Consider the following 14,097-nt stretch of genomic DNA (forward strand, 5'->3'; position numbering starts at 1 on the left):
ATATACATACAGGTGCTATGTCTTATAAAAATATCAGAAAGGGCCCCCTTTGATTTATCTTTGCAAAATAACAGGGCTTCAGAGGCTTCAGAATGCAGCCTTGTGTAGGGACTATGGGAACAGTGGTAGAGACCCTGAGGCAGGGGCTCTGGGTCAGTCAGAGAAAGAGGACTGTGGATCCAGGTTGGGTGGGTGGGAGTGGCCTAAGCATTTGTGCCTCAACCCAGGCTCTTGGGGGCCTCCATGGAGGGGACAGGGACCTTCTTTAGGAAGCCTCAGAGCCATTTATGGGACAGCCCAGACCCTCGCTATTCAGCCCAGCTTCCTCAGGTGGGGCCTCCTTCCGTGGCTTCCCCAGAGGCCACCCCCTGGGGGCTCCTCGCTGCCCCCTGTTGAATGCCCATGGATCCCAGAGTGAGGACTTTGTGACGGTCCCTGGAGCTCCCTCCAGCCCTGGCCCCCACGTCCTGCAGGACTCACCGCACTGGTACAGGGGACAGCAGAGCTCCGTGGTGTTCCTGTCCACGGTGAGCGCCTCCCCTTCCTGACACTCGGGGATGGGATCCGGACAGTCTCCACAGGCTGCGGGGAGAGAGGGGCCACCCCTGTCACAGGTGGTCCCAGTGCCGGGGAGGGTGGTCCAGAGCAGGTGGTCGTGGGAAGCACCTAGACCGCAGGTGTGACAGGAGCCAGACTCATAGCGGTACCAAACCAAGCTTGGGTCTGCTCGCCTGCTCGCGGGAAAGCCAATCTAAAGACACCCAGTCGTGGTGAAGGAAAGTGCCGTGATTATTGCAGGCACCAAGCAAGGAATTCGAGTTTGAGCATTAACTGCCTGTTCTTACAGGCTTCCCTGGTGGTTCAGGCAGTAAAGAATCTGACTGCAACGAGGAAGACCAGGGTTCGATCCCTGTGGCAGAAAGATCCCCTGGAGAAAGAAATGGCAACCCACTCCAGTATTCTTGCCTGGAAAATCCCAAAGACGGAGAAGCCTGGCGGGCTACAGCTCATGGGATCGCCAAGAGTCAGACACAACTGAACGACTAACGCTTTCTTTCTCCTTGCTTGGAGCCTGCAATAAAGGCTGCACTTTGCTTCACCACAACCTGGAGTCAGTAAGTGGGCTTTACTGCGGGCAGGTGAGGAGACCCAAGTTTGGCTTGGTAACATGAGCAGTATGCCTTAGTTCCACGTGACCCATCCTGCAGTTAGAACCGGGAAGTTCTCCCTCACCGCCACCTAAGTTCTTTTACTGAACAAGCACCCATCTTCCCGAGCTCAGTAATGTATGGCTTGAAGCAGTGGTGGTTTCTTCCTACACTTCTTCCTGGACAGGGGTCTCACCCTTCGCCCTCTGCCCCTTCCACCTGAAGATCCCCACCCTTGCCTCCCAGCCACCCAGGGAAGCAGGGGTGAGGGAGGCGGTGGCGGTGATCCGGGCGGGCCTGCTGCTACTGGAGGGCACATCTACCTACCACAGAAGTAGGAGATGCAACACGAGCCCCCCAGGCGGCCCGCGATCAGGCTCTGGTCCTGGCGGCAGCTGGGGACCTGCACTGCCTCACACAGGTCGGGGTCACACTCTGGGGGAAACAGAATTTCGGGGTTGGGAGCAGACCCTGCATGGCCATGCCTGGGCCCCCACCCAAGCCCTGCTTTCATTTCCAGCCGGAACCCAGTCATTCCCAGGGCTAGCCATGCTCCCGCCCCTGGGTGATAGGTGTCCCAGCCCCTCCCCAGCCCCACCCTGGGCCTCTCACCACAGCTGTAGCGGGGGCAGCAGGAGTCCTCCTGGAAGTGGGTGAGGAGCCGGTGGCCGGGGCTGCAGGTGGGGGCGAGGCCCTCACACAGGGTCTGGTTACACGCTGCCCGGGGGCCGCAGGGCCTGTCACCTGGAGGCCGGGGCTCCCCCCAGCCGCCAGCACTGCCCGGCCCCTGGACACCTGACCCCCAGCACTTCCCCCAGGACCCAGGACCCATGTCCCTGGAGAAGGCCCCTGAGGGTCATGTAGGGTTCAGGACTGAGACAGAAGAGCCGTCAGAGTTAACATTCTGGGTCAGTCAGAGAAAGAGCCGGCCATGTGCCGGCTGTAGTTCTACTAGATCAGATTAAACTTCTATAATTCTCATAACAACCCAGAAAGTGGGTACTGTTATCAGCCTCATGTTACAGGAGAATGGACCTCATGTTCAATGATCTGCTGGGGCCACAAGGCTGCAAGGTGGTGGAGGAAGCGTCCACCAGGCTGCCTGGCTCCAAGTGCACGTCATTAAGTCCTGCCCCATGCTGACTCAGAAGGCACAGCTCCCCTCAACCCCCATGGTCCTCCACTGTCCCCAACACACCCCCACAAGACACTCTCATTTCCCCAGGTCTTATCCTATCCATCAAGGTCAAGGAGCAGGGCTGCAGTCTTTTAACCATCTAACAATGGAGGTCTAAGGGTGGGACTCACCGCAAACCGTCCCCAGGCAGCAGGGGTCCTCGGTGGGCTGCAGCAGGGCCACCTCCCCGAAGCGCGGGCAACTTTCAGGGCGGGGGCCGGGGCAGACCCGGTCCACCGGGACGATCGTGTCTGGAGCTTGGCACTGGTGCTGGCAGCAGCCACTGAGGGAGCTGTTCCAAGTTTCCCCCAGGGCCCGCGGCACGCCTGTGCTGTCTGTGCAGGCTGCAGTGGGCATGGCGAGGTGCCAGGGACTGAGGAGGGTGGGAAGACCCAGACCATCCCAGGCCAGACCCTCCCTGGGAAACTGACCACCCCCAGGGCAGACCTGGAGGGATGCAGGGGGCCTCGCCGTGGGCATAGGAGGGCAAAGGAGGCTCTGGGGTCTACCAGACTCCAGGGCAGACTCCCTCTGCCCGGGGAGGGGAGGGACTTACCGCACTTCTCCTCGGGGATGCAGAGCCCGGAGTGGCGCCGGTGCAGGATGGTGCCCTCGGAGCAGACGCAGCCCTCTCCCAGCACCTGGCACTGCGCTGGGTCCAGCGGGCCCAGCAGCCCATCCTGGCATGTCCTGGGGGGCTCGCAGGCGGACACACATGCCTGGTATGTAGAATCGCTGGAGCACAGGAAGGCTGCAGGGACACGGCAGCGGGCGCCAGGCCCGGCTCAGACCCCAGGAGGGTGAGCAGGGGGCTCATCTGTGCCTCGGCAGAGAGTATTAATTCAACGGGGTTTAGGGCATTGCCGCCTCCCTCTAGATCAGGAGCCAGCAAAGCACAGTCACAGCCCAAATCCAGCCTCTGCCCAGTTTTGCAAATAAAGTTTTACTGAAACACAGGCATGCCCGTTTACTTACTATTGTATCTGGCTGCTTCTGTACTATAAGAGCAGAGCTGAGCAATTGTGACAGAGACAACTAAAAGTCTCAACTATTTGCTAGCTGGTCCTTTACAGAAAACATTTGCCAACATCTTGCTGTAGATCAGTGCTTCCAAAGTTCCTCGACTGTAAAAACTAGATCTTACATTGTGGTCCAATATACACTCGCACATAAACAGTGGCCCTTAAGCCTGACTGCAAAAGGGAGCTTTTGCAACGACCCCACCCCAGACCAATTAAATTAGCATTTCTCACTGTGGGGCCCAGGCATGAATACTTTTTGAAGTTCCCTGAGTGATTTCAAACAGTAGCTGGGGTTAAGAATCACTGATGCATTGTAACAAAAAACCTTTTTTCACAAAACAATACTTAATCTTTCCAGGTGTAGTACACACTAGTGTTTTTTTTTTTCTTTCTTTTTTTAAAATTCTATTGCATTTTTAAATGCTGATGCCAACCCCCAAATTAGTAGGTATGCTGATTTCATACCCACTGACTTGGGATCCACAGTCTGAAAAACACTGCGTGTATGCTCAGTCTTTCAGTCGTGTCCGACTCTTCGTGACCCCACTATGCTTCTCTGACCGTGGGATTTCCCAGGCAAGAATACTGGAGTGGACTGCCCTTTCCTCCACCAGGGGATCTCCCCAACCCAGGGATCAAACCCACATATTCTGCAGCTCCAGCACTGGCAGGTGAATTCTTTACCACTGAGCCACCTGGGAAGCCCCTGAAAAACACTACCCTAGATAAGCTTGTCTTTCCATCTTTTGCCTGTCATATTATAGATGTGATCTTCCTTTGAGCTGTCTCCAGCCTTTCTGGATGTGTTCACATTTACAAATCAAACTACTCTAGGCTGGTCCACCCCACCTACCCCACCAGTGCAAACCTAATGGGGGGTGTAGAGGAACAGCTCTCACATCCATCCTCAGCGAAGGAGAGGAGAGATCGAAAGGGAAAGACAACCAAAAACTAAGAGAGAAGGACTAATATTTACTGGATGGAAACGTGACGGGCCTGTGCAAGGCACTTTGTATACATTATCTCATGTCACCCTCAAAACAACACTCGAGGGACTGCCCCCATTTTACAGATGAGGCAAGGAAACAAAGAAACTAAATAGTAAACTGATAATATTTATTTGATGTGTTCATATAAATTATAATAAAGGTAAAATTTTAAATTTGTTAGTAGTTTATAGATTTATTTAGAAAATATTTGTAAACCTATTAATTAATATTCATTAGTGAATGAATGAATAATTGAACCTGGGAAAGCCCAGACCTGGACTCAGGTCTGTGAGCCTTTCTGCCCCTCTAACAAGGGTGAGGGGTGAGAGCAACAGAAGGCATGGAGGAGACCCCGGGGTGCCCTGCTTTCGCCGCCTCCCTCCCCTCTCCCCTCCCCGACAACTCACGGCAGTAGTCGGAGCGCCGCCACTCGATGCACACGTGGAACTTGTGGCACATGGCCACGTACACGGTCAGGGCCACGCAGGGCTGCTGCACATACTTGGTGTCCCGGATCCACAGGTCACAGAACGACTCCGGGGAGACCTGGGCCGTGCATCAGATGGTGCTGCCACTCCAAACCCCCACATGCCAGGGCTCAGCCCCTCCCAGCCCGGCCCAGAGGCAGCAAGGAGCTTCTGCAGGCTCCCAACCCATCCCAGGATCACCACCTCTGGGGAGTTTGCCCTCTGCAGACAGGAGCTGCTGTTCTCAGCCCGGGGGGTCCCCCCTGCTGGAGCCCGGTGACACCTACAAAGCGGTGGCAGGCGCTGAACGTGCGGTTGGACACCATGCGAAGGCAGGGCGAGCAGTCGGCCGTGGCACAGCTGTCTGGGCGGAAGCGGGTCTGGCCAACTGAGGTCAGGGAGCTGGGCACCTGCCAGCTATCCAGAAAGGGAGCAGGGTCTTCGGCCTCACCCACCACAGAGCCATCCTTCAGGGTGAGGTCATTGGCCGCATCCCCATCACAGACACCTGAAAGCGGCAGAGTTACCCCAGTGGCCACAGTAACCTCTACCACTCCCAGCTCCCCAGCTGTCACACTGAACATTCCTCACAATAACCCTTTGAGGCTGGTATTACCGCTATCCCCATTTTATAGATGAGAGAAATACAACACAGAGAAGCCAAGAAACTCCCTGTGGAAGAAACTGTCTTTGTTTAGGAAATACACACCAAAGTACCTAGGGATAAAGGGACCCATGTCTCAAACATCTTTTCAAATGGTTCAGAAAAAAATGCATTTATATAAACTGCATATGCATAGAGAACTGAATATATAAAATGAATATATACATATATAATGCATATTTACATATACACATGCATATATACACACACACACACACAGGTACAAGGAGAGAGAAAGAAAGGGAAGCAAATGGACAAAATGTGAACACTTAGTAAATCTGGGTAAAAAGTACATGGGAGTTTCTTATACTAGTTTTGCAACTTCTAAGTTTAACACTATATCAAAATTAAAAATTACTCCAAAAAATCTGCTTTAGTAGAGATTGCTAGCTAATTATAGCACCTGTCTCCTTTTCCTCCTGGACGATCCACTAGCCTACTTCTCCCAGGCTCTCTTGTGGCTAGCAAGACCATGTGATGAGTCCCCCACCAATGGAACATGAGTGAAGGTGATGGGTGCCACTTCCAGGCTGGATGCATAAAATTTGCCCAATTCTTTGCCTTTCTGTGCATTTGGAAGCTTGTGTTGAAAATGGCAGGGCCACAGGATGGAAGGAATCTCCATTTTAGGGAACTTATGTGTGCAAGAAATAAACCTCTACTGTGGTAAGGCACTGAGATGGGGCTCAAGTTCATCTGTCACAGCTTCTAACATGACCTTAACCTCCAGCTTCATCTCTCACAATCTAGTCTTTGAACACACACTTCCCTGCCCTTGTCTTCTGTCTGAAACATGTTCTCTGAAGTCCTTCCTTCACATGCCCTTCAGATGCATGGTCCCTGACCTTCCCAATTCTGTGTGACAGGTTCAGTTTACAGGCCTGTCTTGCTTTCTGAGTGCAAAGATTCATTTTCCTTTATAGTCTCACTCTTTCAATATTTCCCCAAGTTGTCTAGCAGGTGCCCAAGACACCAAGTGTTAGTTTGGATAAAATAGAGATAAATTAGCTGACTTCTGCTCTGATACCTCTAGCCACTAATTTCATGAATATAAAGCATAATTTAACACAAAATCCTCAGATTTTTATCGAGTCCCAATGGTCAGATTTTTGGTGTCTTGGCATTGAGTCATGGAAGGGAGTCAAAAAGGCATCATAGGGAGAAGCTGGCCCACCAGAGGCTGACCACAGCACCCTTCACCAGTCATAAACAGTGGAAGGAAGAAATGGTGAGAAAGAATGGCAGAGGAGGGGCTGATGGTAGTGGAAGGGTGTGTGCCTGTGCATGTGTGTGTGTGTGTAAGAAAAGATGGTTATATCAGTCGGAATGGAAGCTTCATAAGACACACTTTGCCTGTTTTGCCTACTCCCTAGTGGCTGATACTCAGAAAATATGTGGTGCACAAATGAGTGAATGAGCAGGGTGCAGACTGACATGTGTTAGTGCATATGTGGGAGGCATTTTGACAGAGTGTGAATGAATAAAATGGGTGCAGATTTATGGATGGAGGGCATGCAAGTATGTGTGTTTAATTATTCCTGTGTCATCCATCATTATAACCATGGCAGTCTGTCATGGGGTGTCTTATGGGGGTCCTTCTGTATCTGCAAGGAGCAGCAGTTCACGCTCAGACTCCTGTACCCCTTTTTCTTATCAAAATACATCCAGGCTCTTAGGGAAAGCTCTCTGTAATCACGCTGTGGTCTGAACAGCACTAGTTCTGTGTTGTGGCAGCTCTGCTGTGTGATCTTAGGCAACCCACTTAACCTCTCTGAGTCCCCTTTCTTCCTTAGTTCAATGGCTATCCTTCAAGGCTATTGTGTGGATAACCTGGAATAAGTGAGATCAGAGTGTGGAAGTGCTTTGTGAAGTGCCCAGGCGTATGCAGACAGGGGGGATTATCTGGTATTAGGAGGCTATCAGGGAAACTGACAGACCATCTCGGCTGAAACGACAACTGGCTGAGGCCAGAGCCCTGCACCATCTCCCGGCTGGCAATTTCAGCCCCAGGACATAAGACATTAGGTCTCTGCTCCAGTGGCTCCGCTGGTCCCACCTCTGGCATGGCACTCTGTCCCAGCTTTCCCTGTTTCAGGGGAACTGGTGTCTGGGGACAGAAGTGGACCAAGGAGTCATCTCCTTCCCCTAGCTGGGTCCCCTCTCACCGCATAGGCCACGGCCCTGGGCCTCGCTGGCTCTGCTGGCCTCCAGGATCATGAGTCCTGAGCTGTGGAGCCACTGGATCTGGATGTGTGATGGCGTCTGGATCATGTACATGTGGCCTGTGTCCTCAATTCTGAACCCATGCCAGCTCACAGGGGGCCACACAGGCTGTGAGTCCACAGACACCTTGTGAGGAGGGGGGTGTTCAGCGTGAGCACAGCTTGTCTGCCTGTCCATTCATCCCTCCACCCATCTACCCAACTAGCAGTTATTAAAAATCTGCTGTGTGACAGGCTCTGTTTCAAGTACATGCAGCCAAGACACAGTCTAAGGAGGCATAGAAAAATTCTGAAATCATTTTTATGAGCACAAAACAATGAAACAAATGCAATAGGCAGAGGCAGGCAATTTCTATATGCCCAAATATGCCCAAATCCTGAGCCCTTCTTTCCTGATCCTGGTCAGGTCATTTCTTCTGGGACAAGCTCATATGTTTAGCTTCTCAGTCACGTCTGACTCTTCATGATTCCATGGGCTGTGGCCCACCAAGCTCCTCTGTTCATGGGATTTTTTTCCAGGCAAGAATACTGGAGTGGGTTGCCATTTCCTCCTCCAGGGAATCTTCTTGACCCAGGAATCAAACCTGCATCTCCTATGTCTCCTTCATTGCAGGCAGATTCTTTACAAACACTGAGCCATGGGGGAAGTCCTTTTATTCTGGGAGATTTTCCCTAAATCTCCAGCCCCTAGGTTGGGTACTCCTTCTCTGGGGTCTCCCCAGATTTGTGCTGGCCTTTAAGACAGATTTGTTCCTTCATCATGACCCTCAGGGCACTATGAGCTTCTTAAAGGCAGAAACTATGTCTAGTCACTCACCCCTTTGAATCTCCAGCACCTGCCTTGAGGCTTGACATAAACTGGGGGCTCAAGCATGTTTGTTAAATATGCAACACTTTAAACTCAAAGCTACAACTCCTGTTACATACAGACAAGGTTAAATTTGTATGTATTATGGATTCTCAGTTTTACTCTGTAGAAATGGGAGATGAAAAGATTAGGATTTTAAAATATTTATAATGACTTTATACCCTCTCACCCAAGCATCACTGTTTTATTAATCACTTGGCAAATTATCCAGTGCATAAACTACTGTGCTGCATAGAGGGAGTCCCAGCCCAGCAGTCAGAAAACTTTAACCCTGGGCAAGTCCCTGGCTCTCTCTTATCCTGAACCTTCTGAGCTGTACAGACAGTGCCGTGGGCTCCACAATCCTGAAGCACGTGGAACAAAACCCAGGGAGTATTATGCTGAAGTCTAAGCAGTGGGTTTTTCTGAGAGCCTCACAAGGCATGGACCTTGTGTTCAATGTTCATGAGCAGATTCTAGTAAGAGGGCTACAGGTCTTGCCTCAGGAAGAGGTGGGTAGGGTGGGGACTCCAGGACCTGAGGAGGAGTAAGCCCAGCTCACACTCCCACTGGAGGAGCAAAGGCAGGGTCCTTGGGGAGGGTACCCCCACATGGGGGGGGTGCTGTGGTCAGGCATCGGCCTCCTTGACAGAGGTGGGCTTAATGGGAAGCCAATACAGCTTAAATTCAGGGCTCCTTGCTTAGACAGTGCCCTTCTTGGAAGAGCCACTAGTAGTGTGTTCACATGGCAGCCTAGTTTTGTAAAAATTGCAAAAGTGAGATATTGGGTTGGCCAAAACGTTCATTTGGGTCTTTCTGTCACATCTTCTTACAGAAAAACCTGAATGAACGTTTTGGCCAATCCAATATTTTAACCAAAATCATTTAAGGCTACTGTCTCTTGCCATTTAGCTTCCTTTCAGTTCCTCCCCTGACATTAGAGTGGTCACAAATATCCTAATGAAAATCACCTCCAAGTATATCTAATTTTGCATTACTTTTTCAGAGGGTCCCTCCCCACCTTTATCCCAAGTTATGAATAAGCTTCAAAGCCCCTCCTGCCCCCCCCCCCCCGATTGCTGCCCTGACCTGTGGGCCGGCTCCCTGATGCACTCACCTTGCGGTTGAAGCGGTCAATGGTGACCTCGTGGGTCTTGTGAGTCACATTCAGCATCACCAGACAGAACGGGGGCCAGTTCAGGTGCCCCTACAGAGAGAACCCAGCCCTCATCAACCCGGAGGCCAGTGCTGCTGGCTCCTCCTCCTCCTCCCCATTCCCCCAAGCCAACGCTCCTTCAATATGCTAAGAGCACCCACTGCAGCCGTGCAGATGGTGCACAGAAACCCATAGAACACTCTGGTTCCACCTGACCTCCTGCAAGCCCCCCAAAAAGCCATCTCCTTCCACCTGGCTCATGGGGGCACCCCAGTAGGTGGTTCAGTGCAGCCAGCACCCTTGACCACAGACCACATCCTAGGGATGGCATTCCGGCTCCTCTGCATGTCAGAGCATTTCAGCACCTTTCACAGGGGCTGCTAGGATGAGCAGTGAATGGCACAGGCCCCGGGAAGGGCCAGGAGGTGGCGCTCCACCCACTCTGTCCCCGAGTGCTGGCTCCAGAAGACGCCCACCCCGCCCTTGCCTGAGAGAGGAGCTGTGGGCAGGGGCCTCTGATAACCCTCAACAAAGCCAACTCACTGCTCAATCTCCCTTCCAAACCTAGTCAATTCCCGAGGTCCCAGCAGGAAGGGAAGCAGGGGACAGTCACCAGGTTGGCACTTTTGCAGTCGAGGACGTGGACGGTGACCATTTCTTCGGGTCTCTGGCTGAGGATGTAGATGGCCTCTTTAAACAGGGCCACGTGGCTCCCATCAAAGGTGACAAAGCTCAGGTCAGGGAAGATTGAGCACCGGCCTGGGGAGGGGAGAGATGAGAAGAATAAACAGATGCCCCCAGGGACAAGGCCACTCAGAAGCACCAGGCCTTTTCCGGGGTGATCCAGAGGCCCTGGGGGCTGGCTGGAGGGTCCCACAGAGATCAAAGGTCACAGGGGTAGGAAACTGCCAGGTCAGAGGTCTTACTGAGAGTTCATGTCAAGGTTACCCCGAGAGCCGAGAGCACGCAAGCGAGGGGCGGCGGTCAGGCTAGGGTAAGGGCACGAGGGAGACACGGGAGGTGCCAGCAGACCCCACGACTCACAGGCGCACTCCCAGACGGGGCAGCAGTGGTCTCCGCCCACCCTCACTGCGAGGCCCAGGACCCCACAGCGAGGGGCTGCGGCGCTCTGGGGACAGTGCTGGGACTGGTTTACTCGGATCAGCTCACCCTGCAGGCAAATGTGGCGGACGCAGTCCTGCTCGGCGATCGGCTGGGGCACAGGGTGGAGGAACAGCTTGAGTGACCCCCTTGAGGCCTCAGCCACTCACACCCCCTGCTCTGGCCCACTCCCAGCCACGAGGGCACAGACCCTTACCCTTGTAGGTTCTGGCAGGCGGGAGACCCTGAGGCACAACGACAAGGAAATGGTGCCTTCACCCTCCCTCCACCCACCCAACATAACATCGAGGGCCTGGGGCTGGGCTGAGCATGAGACTGGAGTCAGGGACTGAGTCCCAGAGAGTCTAAATAACCGCCTGGCCCTGCAGAGAGCTCTAGGTACACAGGCGTGCAGACCACTAGCTCAGACTCAGAGAAACCCAGAACACACACGCATACACACTTTATTTCTTTTCCTACAAACACACAGACATATACCATCTTGCAACAACATACATCACATGCACAAGTGCACACATGCAGATAGATGAATGTTCACATGGAGTCCCATGTGGGTACACAGACACAAACATGCTATGCACACACCAGCACATCTTGCTGTCACACTGGCTGTCCCACCAAGCCATCCAACAGGCCCCTGGGCCCCACGTGGGGTATGTGGGATCCGCTAAGGAATCAGAGGCCTGAGGAACCTGGGGCAGGGGCCAGGATGGTGGCTAAATGGTCATCTGGCAGCCTGGAAGCTGGCTAAGAAGAAGCTGCAGCCAGCCGTGAGGCTGTAAGAGGGTGATCGTGTCCAAACCCCAGGGCACAGGAGAGGGGAGGGCACAGGGGGTCCACAAACGGGGGCAGACCCCGACAAGTCACTCACGACACAGGGGGCGGATGTACTGGCCCCAGCAGTGGTCACCAAGGCCTCGGCTGAGACCGCTGAGACTCTCTGGACTGCGGGGGCCGAGCGCCCGGACTGCTGGGTGGTGGCCTCTCCCACCGGCTCCGCTGGGGGCTGAGGTCCTGCCGAGGTGCCGTGGGCCTCAGCCAGCTGAGGGGGCAGAATGAGTGGGCTCTCTCGGGAGGCTGTCCTGGCAGAGACTCGGCTCAGCGGGTAGGATGTGGGTGCTGGAGGCACCGTGCCGGCCCAGAGGCCCTCGGCCCCCGTCACCAAGGTAGCAGCAGCGTGGGCCACCGCAGGCATGAGCTCCGTGGGGCCCCTCTGGGTAGAGCCAGATACCCGAGTAGGCAGAGACACCTGCTTGGACAAGATGGCCGTCTTCTCTGTGGTGCTCTTTCGTGGGGCAGCAGATACTGTGGAGGCCGCCCCTTCAGCCACGGCCACGACCCCAGGGGTTGGCAGTGTGGCTCCCACAAGCAGGCCTGGAGCCGTGCCTGTTGCCTGCGGGACCGCGTGACTGGGCGGGTGAACCTGGGCCAGGACAGCCGGGGTTAGAGGCGGTGCAGGACCGAGGGTCCCAGCAGGCAGAGTCGTGGCCACGGCGATAGATGTGGCCTGTTGCTGGAGTGGAGGGGTTAGGGTAGAGCCTTTGGGGCCAGGCGTGGCCACTGGGGCGGACGTTCCCACCTTGGCCAGGGGCAGGCTGGTGTCAGGAGGCAGGCCGGAGAGGAGCTGGGCTGGCCGGGTGGACTCCAGAGTGGTGAAGGGTGTGGCCCTCAGCCCTTGAGCAACTGTAGACAGGCTGGCGGCAGCTGCAGTCCCTGAGGGCCAAGCTGGGGGCCTGGCGGCTGTGGTGGCGTGCTGGGCGGGGCGGGCTGGGGCCATGGGGAATGGGCTTGGAAGTGGGGCTGCTGGTAGGCCTGTGGGCTGGCTGGGCCCAGGTTGGACCTTCTCTGGGGGAGGCACGGTCTCCATGCTCTCAGTCACCAGGGGATGGGCAGGAATCTGTTCTGCAGCTGTTCTGGCCTCAACTGGGGGGCTGCTGGGACTGGAAGGGCCCTGGGCCTGTATGGACTGTGGGACCCCTGTCCCGGTCATGACCTTCGTCATTGCAGATGTCAGCGAAGCCTCACGGACTCCTGAGGAAGTGGGGGGCATGGAGGTCACTGCGGGGGAAGCCACAGGCCTGGAGGAGGGGCTTGCAGGCAACTCCAGGCTGGGGAAGGGCTGGAGGGGCGTCGTCTTAACAGGCAAGGAGCCAAGGCCTAGGACCGTAACAGCTTTGGTCACGAGGGGGAAGCCAGGAGCAGGGGGTGACAGAGAGGAGACTGTGATGTTGGGGCTCTCAGCCAGGATCACGGTCACCCTGGTCGTCTCCATGGCACCTGACCCCATGCCAGATGTGGTCACGTGCTGTGAAAGGGGGAGGGAGGAGGGCTCTGGGGCACCGGGGCTGGCTGGGTGGCCAGCGGTCACTCCCTTGCTGGCCAGGGCCTCTGTGGGGTGCTCGGGGAGGCTAGAGGCTGTGACTCCCAGGAGCTGTTGCTGAGTGGCCTGGGCAGTGCCTGGAGACAGCACTGGCCCTGCGGAGGCTGCCGTGGGCGGGTTCAGGGCTGTGGTGAGCAGGGCAGTCGGTGTGAGCGCTGGCCTGTGGGATGAGGCCCCGGGAGCTTCCTGTGGAAACTGCAGCTCCCTGTCACTGGGAGTGGGCAGCGCTTGACCGGGAGGCAGGGTCTCATTGCCAAGGGCCTCCGTGGGAACCAAAACCACAGGCTCCACACCTGGGGCAGACAAGAGAAGAGGCTCAGCCAATGGGGTGACTCCTGCGTCCAGGGGTCATCACTGGGCAGGGCTGTGATGCGGGGTTCCTGGACTGGTATCCTTGGTGAGGGGGGGAGGCAGCTGCCAACGACCAGTCGGGCTGCCTGACCCATCCAGGGCCTCTGTCATGTGGTATAAGATGACCCAATAAATCAGTAGGTCCCTGCCCCACACCTCAAACCCTGAGTCCAGAGCCCAGTGACCTCAGGTCTGAAACTGGCCACATTCTCAACACAGGAGCCCAAGCCAGTCTCTTCCCCACATGGGCCTCATTTTTTTCTGTGAAAAGCGAGGTAATGCACCGGATGAGTCCCTGCCCGCTCTAGAGGATCGTCACCTTCCAGAGGCCCCTCTGCTGACCCTGCTTCTCCAGGGACCGGGGGCCCCAGTGAGCATGACTGGTCAGTGAGACCGGGGGATTTACAGGACATAGGAGGAAGGGCGAGAAGTTCAGGCCACTCACAGTCCTCCAAGTGGACGCATCTCTGTGTGACTTCATCCAGCACCTTGGGGGTGGCACACGCGGGCACACAGCCCTCCACCCTGAGGACAGAGCAGGGCGCTAGTTAA

At 55.1% G+C, this 14,097-nt stretch overlaps 1 protein-coding gene across 1 annotated transcript in view; it reads right to left on the reverse strand.

The window, feature by feature from the left end:
• OTOG (otogelin) overlaps positions 1-14,097 on the reverse strand; it is an 84,001-nt gene that overhangs the window by 16,577 nt on the left and 53,327 nt on the right. Inside the window, exons 35-47 of the mRNA XM_043482455.1 lie at positions 13,991-14,070; positions 11,686-13,487; positions 10,737-10,905; positions 10,306-10,451; positions 9,654-9,743; positions 7,633-7,816; positions 5,091-5,311; positions 4,744-4,882; positions 2,882-3,076; positions 2,457-2,669; positions 1,761-1,865; positions 1,476-1,583; positions 481-582 (exon numbers count right to left, since the gene is read on the reverse strand). Of these exons, the coding sequence (XP_043338390.1) occupies positions 481-582; positions 1,476-1,583; positions 1,761-1,865; positions 2,457-2,669; positions 2,882-3,076; positions 4,744-4,882; positions 5,091-5,311; positions 7,633-7,816; positions 9,654-9,743; positions 10,306-10,451; positions 10,737-10,905; positions 11,686-13,487; positions 13,991-14,070 (3,554 nt within the window). The remainder of the gene's footprint in view (positions 1-480; positions 583-1,475; positions 1,584-1,760; positions 1,866-2,456; positions 2,670-2,881; positions 3,077-4,743; positions 4,883-5,090; positions 5,312-7,632; positions 7,817-9,653; positions 9,744-10,305; positions 10,452-10,736; positions 10,906-11,685; positions 13,488-13,990; positions 14,071-14,097) is intronic.

The sequence above is a fragment of the Cervus canadensis genome, chromosome 11 (genome assembly GCF_019320065.1).
Source record: "Cervus canadensis isolate Bull #8, Minnesota chromosome 11, ASM1932006v1, whole genome shotgun sequence".
Classification (NCBI taxonomy): Eukaryota; Metazoa; Chordata; class Mammalia; order Artiodactyla; family Cervidae; genus Cervus; species Cervus canadensis.